Consider the following 18,753-nt stretch of genomic DNA (forward strand, 5'->3'; position numbering starts at 1 on the left):
TAGGTCAAGCAACACACGATGTTAGAAGTAGTATGTTACAGTAGATTCTGAAATAAGATAAGATATATCATGACTCCAGGCACCAAAATATCCATTCATGCATCCCAGAAAATCAGCAGACCAATCTATAGTGGCAATCACTAGTAAAGAGCACTCTTGTGGATCTATCCCAGGAAAAACTGTATAAATATGGCAAGTGTAAGATAACCTACACTTTTATTTAGAAAATGTGAGAACGGGAAGAGGGGTAAAACAGTAAAAGGCCCACTGACCTGCCATAAATCCCTCACATCTTTGCATTTGCAGTCAATCAGAAAATATCTATATGCACACATGTCCAACAAGAAAAAACATCCAAAGGCCAAAATATCCTCTCTGGGATTGTATTCCTGAACTACACATTGCAATCATCTCTCACATACTCACAACAACCTGAGCGATCAATGTTTGCTGACCCAGCAGATGGGCTGTGCTGTCCACATCCAGAGAAGCCTGTGACACAACTACTGTGTCATCACCTCTGACACGCAGCATATCAGTGACTAGTTACAACAGGCTGACATCCTCACATCACAGATCCTAGAGCTTATTCAGCCACCTTACAGGAGAGTCAACAAACTAACAACATTCTGGAGTTATTTTTGATTCCACCTCACTAGTTAAAATTGATGACAATAAGTGTCTTTTGTTTTGTTTTTTATTTAATGAAATAGACCGGTTTGCATTGCATGTGACTAAATGGAAGGAATTGTCACAGATGTTCACAGTAACCAATTGTAGGCAACTGAATGTGCTCCATGCCCCCACAGCAGAGAAAACAGTTAAGTTATAACAACAATTAACTGTATCTCTGTTTATTGAACCTTCACCTACGCCATTTAAATTTAACTGATGAAACATAGGTCCTGGTGATCAAGCCAGTAATATGAGTCAAGAAAAACCCTTTCAGGGAAATGTAAATTAGAAAACACATTTTTTTTACATACATTTGACACACGGTGTATAACAATTAGGGACACAGGATAACAAATAATTTTTCATTCCATGAGCCATTTATGTTTAGAAAAATAAATGAATAAATACCAATAAAGCCTTCTAATCAACATTTAATCTATTTTAAAATCAACAACATAACTACCTTGATCATTTTCATTTGCTACAAGAGTACAATATTGAAAAATGAACTCCAAAACCAAGCAAGGACAGACGCTACATACTTTTGTTGTTATATGCTGATGATTAACTGATGTTTTGCCATCATATTCAAGGGTACAAATTAAAATCAACAAAGAGACAAATAAAATTATAAAATAATGTCTAACACAACACAGTATGCAGAAAAAAAAATAAACCATGAAACATATACAGCAGTGGCAGAATCTGATTTGCCACAGCTGGAGGAGTCTGGTGAAGACGAGCAGACACTGGATGTGGTGTGAAGATTCTCTTCAAGACTTGTTTAAACCATACTTCTCCTGGAAAGAACAAGGAATACAATTACACATAAACAATTACACATCTGAAGGCAGGTTGGACATTTTTACAGGAAAATATAAACCTTTCAGCAAAATATGCCAACTGAGTTAGCTGTGAACATTCTCTGTGACTTCTTCTTGAACAAACATGAATAACATTAAAAACACTGAAATTATTCTCAAGCGAAAACAAGGTGGCTTTACTTTGCTTTACTGAACAGCATATTTATATATTACTTATATGTAACTATCTATCAAACGTTACTTTGACAACATTGCTGCTTTACTGCTGACAAATATACCACATTGTGTACTGTATGAGCAGAAATAGAGTCAAATATTAGTGTCACTCTTACCTCTCAGCGATGTCTTCCTGCTGCAAATGGAGACAGCAAATCCTCTGAGTTTCCAGCTTTTACATTTCAGTGTCTTCTTCAAACTCTGGGTGGTTGATAGCTCACCGCTCCGAATCTCTGACCGGCAAATAATGGAAACTTACTGCTTGTCCTTTCCTTGTTTTACTGCACATCCCATTACAATTCAGCACCATTGTAATCTACAAGTAAAGTATTTGCCAACTAATTCCTCATGGGGATTCATGTGTTTACACAACTAGCACTCTGTCTGCTTCACTCTGTAAGAAGGGGGTGTGGCCTATGGATGTGCCACAGGGCAGCAAGTGCAGTTCATTCTGGGAGTTGTTGTCATTCATCTACATGAGCCAAAAATGTTCTGCCTTTCAAGAAGAATAGAATAGCCTTTATTGTCGTTATTTTGTGGACAACGAAATTTGGGTGCCACTCCCTTGGTGCAAAATACAAATATATAAATAACAATTTTAAAAGAGAAAATAGAAATATTAACAATAAAATAAGAATAAGAAATGTTGTTTTTTCCAGAAACTATGACTATGTTTAAATTAACATAAGATAACAAAATATAGCAGCAAGAAGGCACTTACTTCAGATATTATTTCACATTTCTACTACATAGATGACCCAGTTTTAATAAACATTCATCTTTCCAGCGGGTCCAGTTACATTTTTTTAATTTTTTGGCAAAGGTTTGTGCTGTAGTTGAACTTTAGACATGAAAATAAAATAATAATATTAATAATATTAATAAATCACAGATAATGCTAAAACCACTGCACATCTTATGTAATAGACAATTCAATCTAACTGCAAGACTCCAGATGTCTCATAAAATCTAAATTATTTTGTTCACAGGTTGTCAAAGTCTCATTAGTTAATTTGACTTCTAATATGTCTTCAGCCTCGGGTTCATGTTTCCAAGGCCAACTTTAATATTTGATGCACTCCTCAGATTTGATTCTATTCTCAGAATACATCTCCTAGTATTTAAGTATGCAATATTACTTTTAATTGTGCTCTGTGATCTCATGATGATGTACAGTCCTCTTCAGGTAGACGGATTGTGTTTTAAGGTGTAGTTACACTCTTTAAAGGCTTACAGATACATGTGTCTTGGGTTTTAAAGTCTCAGCTGTGGTCATTTCTACTTGGTCACTTCTGGACCTGAATCTTGAGGCAACTTAAAACTACTTTATGTGTATGTCTATGCAGTGAAAAGACATAATATGGCAACAGCACCCAAGGACTGATTGTTCTGGATAGTTTGATTAGGAATGTGGGATAAACTCCTGCATTATTCTCTCAGGCTAGTCTGCTGGGGTGTGTGTGCCTCATTGGCCTGCTTGTGTAGATGAAGGACATAATGACCTCTTGCTCTTGCCACGGTGGGCTTGGTCAGCTCATTAGTTTTTATCTGAATCCAACCATGATCTGGATACCAACAGTGCTGCATTCAACTAATGCTTGGTCGCAAATATTGACTGATATTTTTAGTTTAGATATAGTAGGGCTCATAGTTTCACTCTGAACTGATTTTTACTGTAATGATTAGTCTGTCCTGCATTTAATGTCCATATAGACAAGCAAAATAGAATATTTGCAGTTGGCAAAGTTGGCAACAATGGCAAAGTGTCATATTGTGGGGAAGACAGATAAGAACCGTCTCCAGTCTATTTTTAAAAACTGCATTTAAACTCAACAGGACTCTGAATGTATCTCCAATCGTTCATTTATTGCAAAACTGGCTAATGCATCATCATGTTACCTTCAGGACTAGCATGTGGGTTGTGTTGTTTTGATATCATAGTCTCACTTATCTCCACACAGAATTTCCCCACAGACACACACACACATTTCTCCCTAATAATTCACACCTTTATACTTCCACTGAGAGGTTACAAGGCTGCATGCTGTCTCTTGTTCATCAGCTTTGCCCTCCTGCAAGGACAGGGACACGACAAGAATCAGGACGGTCTGATTCAACACACATATGAAAACCCTCTCTCAGTCACATGCTCTATGAAAACAAACTCAAGACAAATAAATCCACAGTGTTTCTCCCGCAGCATTGCCATCATAATACACATGCACTTCTTGTACTAGGCTGTGTGGTCTCCTCTGTAGCTTCACTGGTCCTACTTTTGGTCAACATAAACCAGCAACCCCTGCTGCACACACACACTGCCATCCATTTGAATACAATAATGTACACACAGCCTTCTGCAACCTCCCTTCTTCAAGGGCAAGCCTGCTGTCCATAAGCTTTAAGATGCAAAGCAACATATAGCAGGAAAAAGGCACGTTAGCTATTAACACACTCACAAGGTCAGTCTCGCAAGATTGCTGCATGTCAGTAAAAAGCAGAAAAAGATGTGCAAATTGCCAGAGATACCCTACCATTTCTCCCACTGGTCCTCCATCCAACCCTCTCCTCCTTCCCCTCTCGAGTCCATACTGTAAGTGAGGAGGACATCCACAGCAGAGAGATGAGGAGGAGGATCAGGGAGTTTAGAATGCAAAAGATGGAGGGTGGGTGAAAGAGGGAGGGAACGGTGAGCAGGAAAAGAGCCAGAGGAGAAGGAGGAGGGTGCAGCTTGTCCGGGTCGATGGATACAGAGTCCTGCTGTTGCTGCTCATCCAGGGGAGAGAAAGAGAGAAAGAGAGGGGAATTTAAGCAACGAAGCTGAATCTGAATCTGCCAAGGAGGAGTACGATGTTATATAATCTACTCTTCTCTCTTTCTCTGATGTTTACTCAGTCCTGAGTGCATCACATTTACTACGCCACTGCATGGAACTGCTGGTGTAAGCACAACATCCAACACCATAGTGAGCCCAAACAAGAGAGGCATCAGCACAGGATACTCTTCTCCCTCCCTTTCTCTCTCTCTCGCTCTCTCTGTCGAACACCCTTGTGCTCAATTATTCATGAGGCCCATTGAACCTTATTTCCCTATCTCTCTCTTTTTCTTGCTTTCACTCCAGTCTTCCTCTTATCAGGAAAACCCCATCTTCTCCATTAAATAAAAATATAAATTAAGAAAACAAAGAAAAAGTGGAAATTGGACGAGCATTATCGTTGGCTTTTCTTTGGATCAGGTGATCAAGCTTTCTATCAAGATCAACATGTGCGAGGTTCACATAGAGAGAATGATTAGTCTATTAACTTTATAGACCTTAAAAGCATCCTATCTTATATTTCACTATCTCTTAGTCCTGACCAGTGGCAAATTTGATCTGGAAATTCTGGTGGGGCCCAGCAGGAAAATCTTATAATGCAATCCAGAAATACCACATATTACTCTCATACCCTCACAACAAAAACTCAGTAGCAAGTGAGAGAGAGGACCACAGCACATTTGACACAAAATTGCAGCTGAATAATGTCATCATACAAACATTGGCAATCTGATGACATATATTATCATATCAATAGCACCACCGAATGGCAGTGTTCAAAATCTCACAATATCAAATACTCAAGATCGAAACAACAAAGTGACAACAATATCAACAATGCACGACTCATGGCATGAACGGCGCACACCCCATATGCATAAATTATTTAAATTAATCTCCAAAATGAACCCTCGATAGGAACCATCGTGTCAAGAATTTACACTTTGCATGAGGATGAGAGAGCACGGCGGAGGAACATGCTCGAGCAAGCAATGGACATCACTCTCACAAGGAGACCACTGGACAGACTTCTGTGAACAACAACTTGGGCGTTACAGCGCATTTCATTGATAAAGACTGGACTCTGCAGTCGTTTGTACTAACACTGAGTAAAACATCGGAGCGGTACTATGCCGAGGCATGTGCTAACCATTTTATGGATGTTGCAAACGAAAGGCAAATCAAGGGAAAATTAAGCACACTGACAGTGCCCATAACATGGTTGCAGCCGCGAAGCTCGAACACCTGCCTTCTCACTCTCAGGCCACATCATTCATAAGAAGCGAGCTTCTTTGTCCCCTGATAATATAAACCCACTGGTCTTCCTCAGGCTGAATTAAGTGAAACATGTTTAATGTTCTTAAAGGCGACATAGACCGGAAGCTCCAATTAGCGCTGCGTTTGTGTGTGTGTATCAGCGTCATTACCTCGTTTATGAAACCCTAAAGTTTCAGAACAACAGTTCAGCCACTGCTGAGTAAATAATGTTGTATTGTTTTCCTGGGCTCTGCGAAGCGGATCGGCACTTCCTTAATCTGATGATGTCATCAGAAATCCTCACCACTCCTCTCACCACCGTAGCGCCTCCTGGTGCGGGCACTAGTCCGGGCACATCCGGTTGCATACATTCAACCGCAGAAGAAGAAGAACTATTCTCATTGTAGCTGCTGAGATGCAGAGCATCCACCGTGCCAGAGGGGGAGCTGTGTATCTGAGAGATGGCCTATCTATTACGTCACTTCCAGGTACCTGGCCAATCACAGGACAGTAGGAAAGCTCTCGTTGGCTGGCCAATCACAACACAGTCCACGTTCTGGGGGTGTGGTTTTGGTCTGAAACAGCGCGGCTGATGAGAGCGTCAGTGAGGAGATATTTTGATCGGCTCGTTTGCAGCGATTAGGAGGTTTTTAACCATGAAAACAAGTTAATATATGTAAGTAGACCTCCATAACTAACATATATGTGTGATACAAGTAGGGATGTACAGTTACCAGTATGACGGTAAAATTCCCGATGGTTAGTAATACTGTTTCAAATTTTAATTATCGTTAAAACCGTGAATGATTACCGCAACTGATTACCGAAAAACTCACAGTGATACTGCTCATTTCCTGGAGAAGCAGCAGCACCTGAACGGCACTCGCTCAGAAGCGGGCGCGCATGCTCAGTTTCCACTGTCTGTCCAGCGACAACACGGCTGAAGCCACCTGCGCTCCAGAGATTTCCCCCCCAGTAAAAAAACAAGATCAGAAGTCATATTTTGTATTTTTAAAGGATGTTGAGGGTAAAATAATTAAAGACAATCAACCCTTGTGCAGAAAATGCAAAAAAAAAATCTCCGCGAATGGGGGTAACACTTCCAATTTGATGAGCCATCTCCGTGACCACCACCCACAACTTTTCAGCGAGTAAGTCAACAAAAACGGGACTTCGGAATAGTGGGAAACGTCATGGTTTGTCTGTAAAACGTTCCTATTTTCTCAATAAAGGAAACCTAAGTTAAGTGTTACCTAACGTTACTCCTGTAAAAATACATGTTATTGGGCGCTATCAGCGAAAGCGAGTAGTGTGCAGACAACACGTACCGTAGCAGAGCAAAATGTGTTTGTTTCTGTGTTTTTTTATTTTATTTTTATGCTGTGTATGACTGCTGCTACTTAATTATTATCCGACACAGAGTGAGGACCTGCGTGTGTGTGTGTGTGCTCGCGTGTGTACTTCACAGGAGCCATTAAAACAGTCTTTGAATTTAAATATTATTCTTGTGTTGTTTTGTGTACATTCATATAAATAAATATCTGTACCCAACCTACTCCAGCTTCTGCCACGGCCATCAAAGGATTAACAGTAGATAATGAATGAATGAATGAACATCGCCTTGAGAAATTCATGACTAATTTAATTTAATTTAATTTAATTTAATTTAATTTAATTTAATTCAATTCAATTCAATTTAATTCAATTTAATTTAATTTAATTTAATTTAATTTAATTTAAAGTAGAGTTAAGGTACAAAAGTGATGGCAACTTTGTAGGCCCTATACCAACAATACGTTTCAAGTTGTAAAAACCCGAATCTTAGATGTTTCAGCTGAGCATCTAGTTAGTAGTCATTTATAGCGGCCAGACCTCTTCTCAATAAAAATGTATTTTTAACGTAGCAAGCAAAATCTACATGTATGTGTGAGACAGCAGTCTCATGAAACACAACAAATCTTTTACATAAAAAGGTCATAATACTAAAAGAATACTATGCTTTATTGTTGTTATCTGTTAAGCCAAATATACTTGCTTTACACAGGAAAAATCTGTTGAATGCAAACCTGTGCAAATGGCTGAAATGATGAGGGAGAGAGATAGAGAGAGTGTGTGAGGGAGAGAGAGAGAGAGAGAGAGAGGGAGAGAGAGGCGATCAGGTGGAACGTGACTTGTCGGCAAAACTGAGCAACAGCAGTAAATTATCATGAGTGGGTATGGGGGTGGACTGCAACCAGAGCAATTACAGTTCACTCTAGTTGTTTCTACTGTGGGTAAAATATAAATAAGATCAGTTCTCTCCCTTTATTAAATCAAACCCTGTTAATGACAGAATATTTTTTTCTTTCCATGAAAACACCAAAGTCATTGAAAAATGGGTGCACAGGATCAGAAAAACTAACACTTCAATACCTACCTCCAACATCACCTCTGTCACATCCCTTTCACAACCTACCACCCAGTGAATCCATCTGCCTGAGCAGATCTTGTAAGACAAGTCAGTTCATAACTGCAGTGAAGAGATGAAAGGAAAGAAGGAGGACACATCAGTGTCTCAGAGAATGAGAGAGAGAGACACAATCAGTGGATTGTGGAATAGTATAAAAAGGTGCAGTTCACTATATGGAGGAATCAAAATAGGTATTCTCTGATGGTCACTTGTGAAATACTTGATTTGGCAGAGATTTGTACACAGGATGCCCTTTCTTATGCAGCTCTCCAATTGGAATGGCCCCCAGCCACTGGGGGGTGCTCAAGTGTCCAAGGACGCAATGGGTTTGGATTTGGTACCTTGCTCAGGGGTACCCTAGTCCTTGAAATGGCAGGGATTTGAACTGGCAACCCTCCAGTTACAAGACCAATTGTCTTCTGCTTAACTTTGGGCTGCATGCAAATTAGCACATAACGGCTGGGCCCTTTTAACTTAACATCTGCTGACACAATGGCCTGACTTTGTGTCCAATACGGGCTCAATGTGGAAAGTAAGACTGGGCCCAAAATGTTATCATGATGAAAGAGTTTCAAATCACTTGATATTTATCCTTACCATGATAAAATATGGCAATTATGTGTTGTGTCGTGTCTCAAAATTACTATATATTGAACCTTTCATATGTTGATATTGATTTGTTGAATTAATTCCGAGCCCTAGTAGAAATTAAAGTTGACCAATTCAATCATTTTGGAGAAAATGGTACGTGCCACAGCTGATTGTTCATGATTTGAATTGACGTGCAAACGCATCCATGATTCCCACAAAAAGCAACATAAATAAAACAGATAAAACCTGGGAAAAGACCAAATAATTTAAAACTTTTAACTTGTGCTGTTGTTAGGGACGAAAAAAGAAAGCATCTTTATTGTCATTATACAACTGGTATTGCACAACGAAATGTCGAGGTCAGATGGAGGGTTGATCAGAGCCGCTGCGACTGAGCGCGCTGCCACAAGGGACCAACCTGACCGAATGTTAGTGTGAACATTTCCACTTCATTCAAAACCATGTCACGTGACAAAGTTTCAGTGCCCCAACTTTTACAAATATGGATCCTCAGTGCAGTATATACACCATCATGAGCTGTGTGTGGATAGGAATCTGTTTGTAGAGCTGCACATTGATGCTTTGAATTAATATGAATAATTTATTTAATGGAGCCTATTTGCGTGGGATAATTATCTGCTGCTGTTAGACTGTTCCCAGGAGAAAACATGATCATGATCCACAGTCTGAATTTTACTACTTCACTCAGGGAATTTCCATCAAAGTGTACAATACCCATTTGTCAGTGCAATAAATTGACACTTATTTGTCTGCATTGTATAAATTATTCATATTTCTGTTCACCTACGCCATATATTTTATATTTACTCATACTTGTGTTGCATGTTTTAAATGAATATACAAATACTGTACATATTTACTTTTTAAAAATAACTAATGCTAGCATTCTGCTATACCCAATAATATGGCAAAATGTCTCAGTTAGTGCATTAATACGGGAATATCTAAACGCTACTTCAAAAGAAATCATTGGTTTCTGTTTGATAAAATACAATAAATGGCTTTGCATTTTTCTGTATTTTATTTTACATTTAAATTATGAAAACAAGACGGGAATGTGTTGCATCTCTCAGACTCAAATGATGGCTTGATAAGTTTCTTTTGAACATTTCCGATGCCTCAAAATGGGGTCAGACTTGATACTCCTGTAGCTTAAGGTGAATATCTCCTCAGACAGAGCTTCACAAATAGTGGCAGATCATCAGTGTGTTCTCAAACAGCAGCAGATTAGAAAGAGATTGAGGAAAACATGCCATCACATGGCTACTCTGGGCATGGGCCAAACTCAAGGTTGTGGATTATCTGGCTTCCTCAACAACACCTGCTTGTCAAGGCAATTAACTTCAAGTTAGGAAACAACCAAACATCATGGTTTAAAGCAAATAGTCAATGATTTTCTAAATCATCCCGTCATATTTGTTAAAAAACTGATATTTTCAGCTGCTTCTGAAATCATTTTCTCAGAAGAGTTACAAATTGTGTACATATTCCTAAACCAATCGTTGAACTGATGATTGCACAACCTCCTTAGTTAAAATTGTAAACATATTAGTGTAATGTTAGTTCTGTGCCATTTATGTGATTAGAAACTAAAAAAAGCTATATAATAAGCAAGTCTAAGGCTTGTGGCAGTTATTTCCTCTGGGAATTTGAGCTGCCTCCTAAGGTCTAACTGCATCTCCCAGTCCCTCCTGTCCTGGTCTCAGTTACACCAGTCTATCCTGCTCTGAGAAAGGCCAATTTGTTAAAGATTTGGTCGTGTCTCCACCTGTATTGTCCATCTGCCAGGCTTGTATGGCATGAGGAGAGAACATGCTCCAGATTAGCTGTTATTCTGCACAGTGGGCAACTAGGACTCTCTGTTAGCCCCATATGTGAAGATTTGATGGTGTGGGCAGGACATCATACACTGAGCATCAAGGTTAATCTCAACATGTTTTTTACTTAAAAAAGTTAATATTTCTGTCTATACAAGTTAATGTTATTTCAAAGTAACAAAGGTTGTTTTTTGTGTCTACATACATTTATATGAATGGCTTTGATTCAAATGGCCACAATTAAATGTTTTCATTTCTATTTCAGTTGTTATTGTACTATTGAAAACAGCCTTAATTATTTGCAACTCTGGGGCACTTTTTGAATGTGTTTGTTTGCAACTCAGCTAATCATGCAAAGAAAGACTGAGCACTGTGTGTGTCACTGGGGAATGGTGTCACAGGCCTCCCACTGAAGAATAACAGCTTCTCATCATGTTCCAATGAAGTATCCCCCTTTGCGTGTGTGTGTAAAATCATCATCTGATGTGAATTCTTAGATTTGCTGACTTATTGTCTTGCTGATTAGTGCATAGTTAGACTATGCTTATTTTTCTCCAACCTTCACTATTGTTTTGCAAGTGATAACTGATTAATTTGTTTAAAGAGCCCAACAAGACTAACATAAAGACTAAAAGTATGAAAATCTTCATAGATTATGTTTTATTTTTTTACTGAATACATTAACTATTTGTTAAAATGACCATCAACTGGCTACACATCAACATAACCACTACATTTTACATTTGTAAAAATGCTTGTAAAAATATTTGTATTCATTTTGTTTTAATTTATGTTGCTGTAGATTGTGTTTATATTTGAATATTGAAATAGTATTAATGTAGTGAGTAAGAACACAGCTCTGAGCTACTAACATCATATTACAGTGATATGAACATGTGTTGTATAAGATAATTGAAGATCACAAACACAATGCATTTGTGAATATGACAAAAACAGCTTAGTTCACCCAGGCTCACAATGAAGCAGGTAGACAATATCGTTAAGTTTAAACATGGAGGATAGAGCATCCTCTAACTACAATATTTACTGTTGAGAGCGGATGAATGAAAGTGTGCGACATGTTTACAAATCAGATTCGCGTCGCTCCTCCGAGAGCAGACACGCCCAAAAAAAACGCCACTCAACACAACACCTCGCTACTTCTTCATGCGCAAAGCAGAAGAGCCAAACCATTGGCAGCACCATTGGCAGCATCATCAGCAGCAGTAGCAGCGGCTCTGATCGGTCAGCAGCTCCGTATCACCGCAGCGGAGGCACTACATCTCAGTCCACGCAACAGACTGTCAGGCCGGCTTCTCGTACTCCCCCGCCCACTCCCCGGGTTCCCTCTGCCGCAGCTCTTACCTGAAGCTTGCCGGAGACTTAACCTGGATGCCGCGGCCGGACGCTGGGCTGGCTTTCCTTTTCTCTCTGTCCGCCATGCTGGCCCGCTGTCACTTCCCCATTAGCTCCGCTACGTAGCAGCCGCCCGGCACAAACACCTGAAGTCCGGCGGGCGATGCTTCGACACCGTGCTGCCTTCAAGGGCTGTGGGAAAAAATGCAACTCCGCTGAACTGTGCAAGCATTCAAGAAATTGTATCACTGACTTCAAAATATGTTTTATTGCTCCTTCACATCAACAGCACCGCTTACAGTCTACAAATCAACTAAGATAATACTTTACATTAGCCATAACTATCATAAAAGGAGCCCAGTAACACGTTAAATCTGAGAGTAAAATCTTATATAAACAAGGCAATCAGAGATGGCAGACTTCACCCCATTCAAGCAATGAGCCTCTGTCGGCCTGTATGTGTAACAGGCTCTGAGCATCTGTCTCTCTGTTGGCCTCCTTTGCTCATATTGCAAGCAAGTGCGGAAGCACACACACTCAGACAGAGCCACCAAAAACAATACTTCATTCCCACTTGGTGAAGTAACAATAGTGGAGAAGGGTTTAAAGTACAGCTCAGTGATTTGTGGTCTGTTGTAGCTGATCAGTATGTTTTGACTTTTTTAAGCCAGGAAGCCATTAACAACTTAAAGTTGAGGACTCGGCTCACACATTCTTTTCTCACTTGACTATATGAAAAGAACAACACTTACTGTACAACTTCAGCTAAAATATAAGCACACTTCTGGTCAGTTGTTGTAAAGGGAAAACATGAACTCTTTGAGGTAACATTACCAATTAAAACTTCCGATATGGACAGAAAATGTTTTAATAGCTATCCCTAATGGATTCAACATGGCCTAAAACAAATATCAAATAGCTGTGTACGTGGTCTGTGTAATATGTGTGTTCTGGAAGTCAACTCACAAAAGTGTACACGTCCAGTAAGAGAAGCAGTCAGTGTCGAGATAGAAAGACATTGTCCTTATCACTGTAAAAAAAAAAAAAAAACATAAATATGGGAAGGTGAGAAGTGAGACCAATAAAGGGTCATGTCAGAGAGGAACCAGCAGAGGGTGACAGTATATCCTCGTCTATAGACCTTGCCTTCCTGCCATCCTTCCTTGCTTGCTTGCATGTCCATACCCTGGACAGTTCACTTTCTCACTCCTTATTTCTCTCAAACAAATCTGATTGTATCTCTTTTCATGGACAATGATGAGAAGTAAAGAGAGATAAACTGAAAAAAGGAATCTGTCCAGATGAGTATTGTCACAAAGGTCACCAAAAGTGAATTATCACTCAAAATATTTGCAAAGATTAGTCATATTTCTGCTAGTACAGTAATTTGATTAAATTCAATAATGTGGGCAATGCTGAACCTTTAGAAATCAACAAAAAAGTGCTGTGATTAATCTATCGATAGATGACAGTGTTAAGGATGTGATAAATATTACACATCCTTCTTAGTAACAATTTAAAACATTAGTATAATGTTACATGTGTACCATTTATGCTGTTATATTATTTATTTTCTGCATAAAAGAAACCTCACAACAATTAATCAACTATGCTGAACCTTTAGAAATAATCATTGTTAAGGAAGTGATTTACCTCAATGTTTATTTGCTTCTGTGTGCTTATAAAGATTATGTTAAATCTGTTCAGATTTGTCCTTTTATGACATGTCAAAAGTTCATCTCCTAGTTTGTGTTTATACTGTGGATAGGTACAATGAAATAGCCTGAGCAGTGATTTATAAATGAAAGTGAAACTGGAAATCACAGACTCGGTTTATGTTGATTTTCCACGACAAAAATAGTGCCTACTCAACATGGGCGGAGTCATTACTGCACGGCTGTATGAAACTACCGTGACTTTGTTTTACACGCAACACACACAAACGAGTGACTGGTGACTTGTAAAGCAGTTTATTTTCAGTGTACTGAATCATTAGAATCAGTTAATTAAAAATATTTGTTCAGTAGTTCTTCCATGACCGGACACAGACTCCTTCTGATACAGTCACTGGACTGAAATACAGCAGCAGGGTTTGTGATGACGCTTGCGGTCAGGAGTGCTGTCGCGGAATACACCAGACTCCTCTGTTAAATATTAAGATATTAGACATTTTTAGGATTGTTGAAGGTGACATAGACCGGAAGCTCCAATTAACGCTGCGTTTTTGTGTGTATCTGCGTCATTACCTCGTTTATGAAACCCTAAAGTTTCAGAACAAACAGTTCAGCCACTGCTGAGAAAATAGCGTTGTATTGTTTTCCTGGGCTCTGCGAAGCGGATCGACACTTCCTTAATTTGATGTCGTCATCAGAAATCCTCACCACCGTAGCGCCTCCCGGTGCGGGCACTAGTCCGGACACATCCGGTTGCGTACATTCAACCGCAGAAGAAGAAGAAGAACTAGTCTCGTTGTAGCTGCTGAGATGCAGAGCATCCACCGTGCCAGAAGGGGAGCTGTGTATCTGAGCGCTGGCCTATCTATTACGTCACTTCCAGGTACCTGGCCAATCACAGGACAGTAGGAAAGCTCTCGTTGGCTAGCCAATCACAGCAACTGTTTGGTCTGAAACAGCGCGGCTGACGAGAGCGTCAGCGAGGAGATATTTTGATCGGCTCGTTTGCAGCGATTAGGAGGTTTTTAATCACGAAAACAAGTTAATATATGTAAGTAGACCTCCATAACTAACATATATGTGTGATACAAGCATTCTATGTCGCCTTTAAGTTTTTCTAACTGATCTACGGTTCAGTCATTGTCTGGCTTGATTCTTGTGTCGGACGTCTCTTCCTGTGACGGCACTCTGACCAATCAATGGCCGGCAGTCTGGCGATGTCAAGCATTGAAACCTCGCCAGAGCAAATACTAAAATAAGTACCTGGTACCAGGTAGTGGAAACGCAACTTAACAGTGTCATACCGAGGCAACTGAGAGTTCAGTCGTGCTGGTGGATATTTAAAATATTTAAAATATAGTATTAAGTACTTTATTCATTGTAAATTTTGACTTAAAATATGATGGCCTGAACTTTACCCTCAGTGACAATACAAGCCAGAAAAAAACGTAATGGGTGTGTTTGATGTGATGATGGTGGTTCAGTCAATGGTCCCTGTAGCTTATGTAAAACAAAAACAGATGGACACGTATTTCCGGTTTGTTTCAGTGGACAAAAGATGACAAATAGCTGTGACTGATTGTGGAAAACATGCACACAAACACATACTTTAATTTTAAGGAAAAACTTTTTTTTGAGAACTTAAACATGTATCTTGTCTGTCAAGATAACCATTGTTATTGGAGTCAAACAGCTTGAAAGACCACTGCAGCTTGTCTTCAAGTTTCCCATGCAGAACAAGATGAGGCACAGCCATGAATTCTATAAAATCCATTATGTTGTCCTGAAAACATGGAAATGTCATTATTGAATCCCATACATGTATGTTGTGGAAGCCTTGGATGCAAAGAATTACTGTGCGGCACTTTTCATCAATTTGTTCAAGGCATTTGACACTGTTGATCATGAGATCTTATGTCAGAAGCTGTCAGATATAGCAACGTCATACCTAGCTATTGGCTGGTTTTCAAATTATCTTTCCAATCCTAAGCAATGCATGCAGCTCAGTGGTCTTACTTCCAGCCTTCTCAACATCACTTAAAGATGTGCCACAGGGTTCAGTCTAAGGGCCCACTCTTTTTACTATGGTAATGTTTCTCAACTTCTTCTTAACATTAATACTCATACTCCGCCCGGACAGTCATCACCATGCTCTATTTACTTCTCTTCCGCTCCGATACAAGTAACGTACCCTGACGTCATTATGCATACACAACATGAGTTGCCAGACATTACAACTATCTATGTCAATAGTGTAGGTCAAAATAAAAAATGCATCTGTAAATCTTTATGCAGATGATACTATTGTCTATTGTTGTGCAAGCACTGTTGCCCTTGTATTTGAACGTCTGCTGTCATCATTTGAAATCATTCAGTCTCAACTGTTCTACCTTATACTAGTGCTAAATGCTGACAAACCAAGATAATGTTTTTTTCTGAGCCCTAATGTGGGCTAAATTAATTATTTTAATTAGTTACCACTTTGCCACACTAGGACATGGCTTGTTGCTGCCACCTTTGTGCCCCTTCTCGATTACGGAGATATCATTTACATGAATGCATCTGCTCAATCTCTTCTCTTGTTGAATGCCGTCTATCATGGGGCACTAAGATTCATTTCAGGCTGTAAGCCCCTCACACACCAGTGCATCTTGTACTCTCTGGTCAGCTGGTCATCATTGTCTGTTTGCAGACTCTTGCATTGGTACAATTTCATTTACAAATCTATCTTAGGCCTGTTGTCCTTATATTTATCCTCCTGCGTGTTACATACTCAGGTCAGTCAGCTTACTGTCATGATCTGTCACCTCTGTTAAGTGTCTTGTTTTGTTTCTCACCTTCATGTTCCATGTCTTGTCTTCCTGTTTTATTTTGGAAATCACTCACCCTTGTCTCTGTTTCAGGTTCCTGTCTACCCCGCCCCCTTCCTTGTTGGCGTGCACCTGATCCCTGATTGTGTCTACCACACCTGCATCCTATCACCCCTAATCAAGCACTGCTCATATTCCCCTCTGTGTCTTGTCTCGTCGCCAGTTCGTTGTAGTTCATAGCTCACGTCCCAGCACTCTCTTTCACAGCCATAGTCTTGTCTTCTCGTGTTTTTGAACCTTGCCTGCCTTTTTTGACCTTGCCTTTTTGCCTGACGTTTTTGTACCTCTGCCTGATCTCTTTGACCTCCCGTGTACCGAACCTCTGCCTGGTATTAAACTCTGTTACTGACTGATTCGTGTTCTGAGTCCTGCCTTTGAGTCCCTTGTTCTGCTCAGCCATAGTTCATGACACTTACATTCCCAGGACTTCATCACTTTTTTTGCCCCCTCTCTCTGCTGTCTAGCTTGATTCCCTTAGCAGATTTTAAATTCTTTCAGAGTCACTGGACAGGGAATCTTTTGGAACTTGCTTCTGTTCCAAGTATTTTAATTTGTTTATTTGTACATTTCCTTTATTGTTGTGTTGTCTGTTTGTAACTCTGTGTTGTACTGCTGTGATTGTCCTTGAGAGGTCTTGAAAATGACTCAATGGGATAACCTATAAATAAAAGTACAATGTATCAGTAATATTGCTGGGGTTGCCAGTAATATATACTTGTCAACTTTGTAACTCACATGATTCATATCAGATCCTCAGATATTTTCCATGTATTTAGGTGTACCATTATGTACTCCAAACATCCTCTTGAATTCTTGAGAAGTTACAGAGATCCACTCAGGCACTCCATGATAAATGACTTGTACATAGAGAGCATGGATGCTGTTAATTCCAGCTCCTCTTCCCGAGTATGTGATTGCTGATTGCGACCGATGGTGTGTCCATTTTGTATGACAAATTAATGCACATGCAGAGTAATATCCTGAAGACTATATGCAAATATTGATTGCTTTTGAAGCTTTCTTCAGTTGCTTAGGTGTCGACAACTGAGTTGAGTGTGATGACTGATTCATGTAATGCTTGACTTCAACCAAGAGGGTTATTTGTAGCTCAAGGTTTGAGGGAGCTGAGTTTAAAACATTAATCCTGATCCCATCTTGAACTTTTAGTGACTTACTACTAACCGTATTCGTAGCTATGCCTATGATCATATGAGTTACTTTCTACTTTGTGTATGAATAACTGAAGGAAACAAAAACTTATGGAAATATACTGTTAAAATACAAGCAGTCCCCAAACTCAGCCACAGTAAAAAGTACTTTCTGTTATATTGTAATACTGACAACATGGTTGATCTGAAGCTATACTTCAAATTTAGATCCTCTTAGTTACTCTAAGGTATCCTTAAGTCCTAAAGTTTCAGTGTTGTCCTGCAGCTGTAAGTCAGTTTGAATAAAAGCACCAGCCAAATGAATGAATGTTATGAAATCCATTTTATTGTTATTTATTTGTACATGCAAAACAATCGTGAATATATAAATATATATTTCCTCTTTTTCAGCTGCTCAGTCAGTAAGCAAGCACAGTAATGACATTGTTAAGTAAGTGCTTTACCTCAATGTTTATTTGCTTCTGTCTGTGTATAGAAATGCATTTAAATGTGTTCAAATTTAGATATTCAATGTATTCTTTAATCCTTTGCTTTTCCTTTTATGACATGTCAAAAGTTATTGCACTGTTTACTAGGTAAAAATTAAATAGTCTGAGCAGTGATAAATGGAAGTAAAACCTGAAATTGCACACTGTTTTTTTAATATAGTATTAAGTACTTTTTTTTTTTAAATTATAATTTATAATTTTGATGATGGCCAGAAGCTAACCCTCACTGATGACACAAACCACTTTGCACAATGGGTGTGTTTGGCTGGGAAAAATTTGATATGGGATGATGGTGGTTCAGTCAATTTTCTCTATAGCTCATGTCAAACAAAATGAGATGGGCACTAATTCCAGGTTTGTTTTATCTGTGACAGATTGTGACAAAAAAAATAAATACATTTTTTTTCAGTATTCATAATGAGTTTCAATTTGTTTGTTTCTTTAAATTAATTGTATTATCTTCTTAAAAACAAAAAACAGTACAGAAATTGAAAAAATTGAAAAATATGCATGCACTTATTTATATTATCTGGGA

The 18,753-nt window shown here is 39.1% G+C and overlaps 1 protein-coding gene across 3 annotated transcripts in view; it reads right to left on the minus strand.

The window, feature by feature from the left end:
* mapk8ip1b (mitogen-activated protein kinase 8 interacting protein 1b) overlaps positions 1 to 12,193 on the minus strand; it is a 42,550-nt gene extending 30,357 nt beyond the window's left edge. For 2 of the 3 annotated variants that reach the window (XM_058630142.1, XM_058630140.1), the window contains exon 1: positions 12,028 to 12,193. In XM_058630142.1, the coding sequence (XP_058486125.1) occupies positions 12,028 to 12,104 (77 nt within the window). In that variant the 5' untranslated portion in view covers positions 12,105 to 12,193. Of the gene's footprint in view, positions 1 to 4,246; positions 4,666 to 12,027 lie in introns of those variants that run through there. The other variant, XM_058630141.1, reaches the window with a different exon arrangement.
* Between the last annotated feature and the right edge of the window lie 6,560 nt (positions 12,194 to 18,753).

This window comes from Solea solea, chromosome 5, assembly GCF_958295425.1.
Source record: "Solea solea chromosome 5, fSolSol10.1, whole genome shotgun sequence".
Taxonomy (NCBI): domain Eukaryota; kingdom Metazoa; phylum Chordata; class Actinopteri; order Pleuronectiformes; family Soleidae; genus Solea; species Solea solea.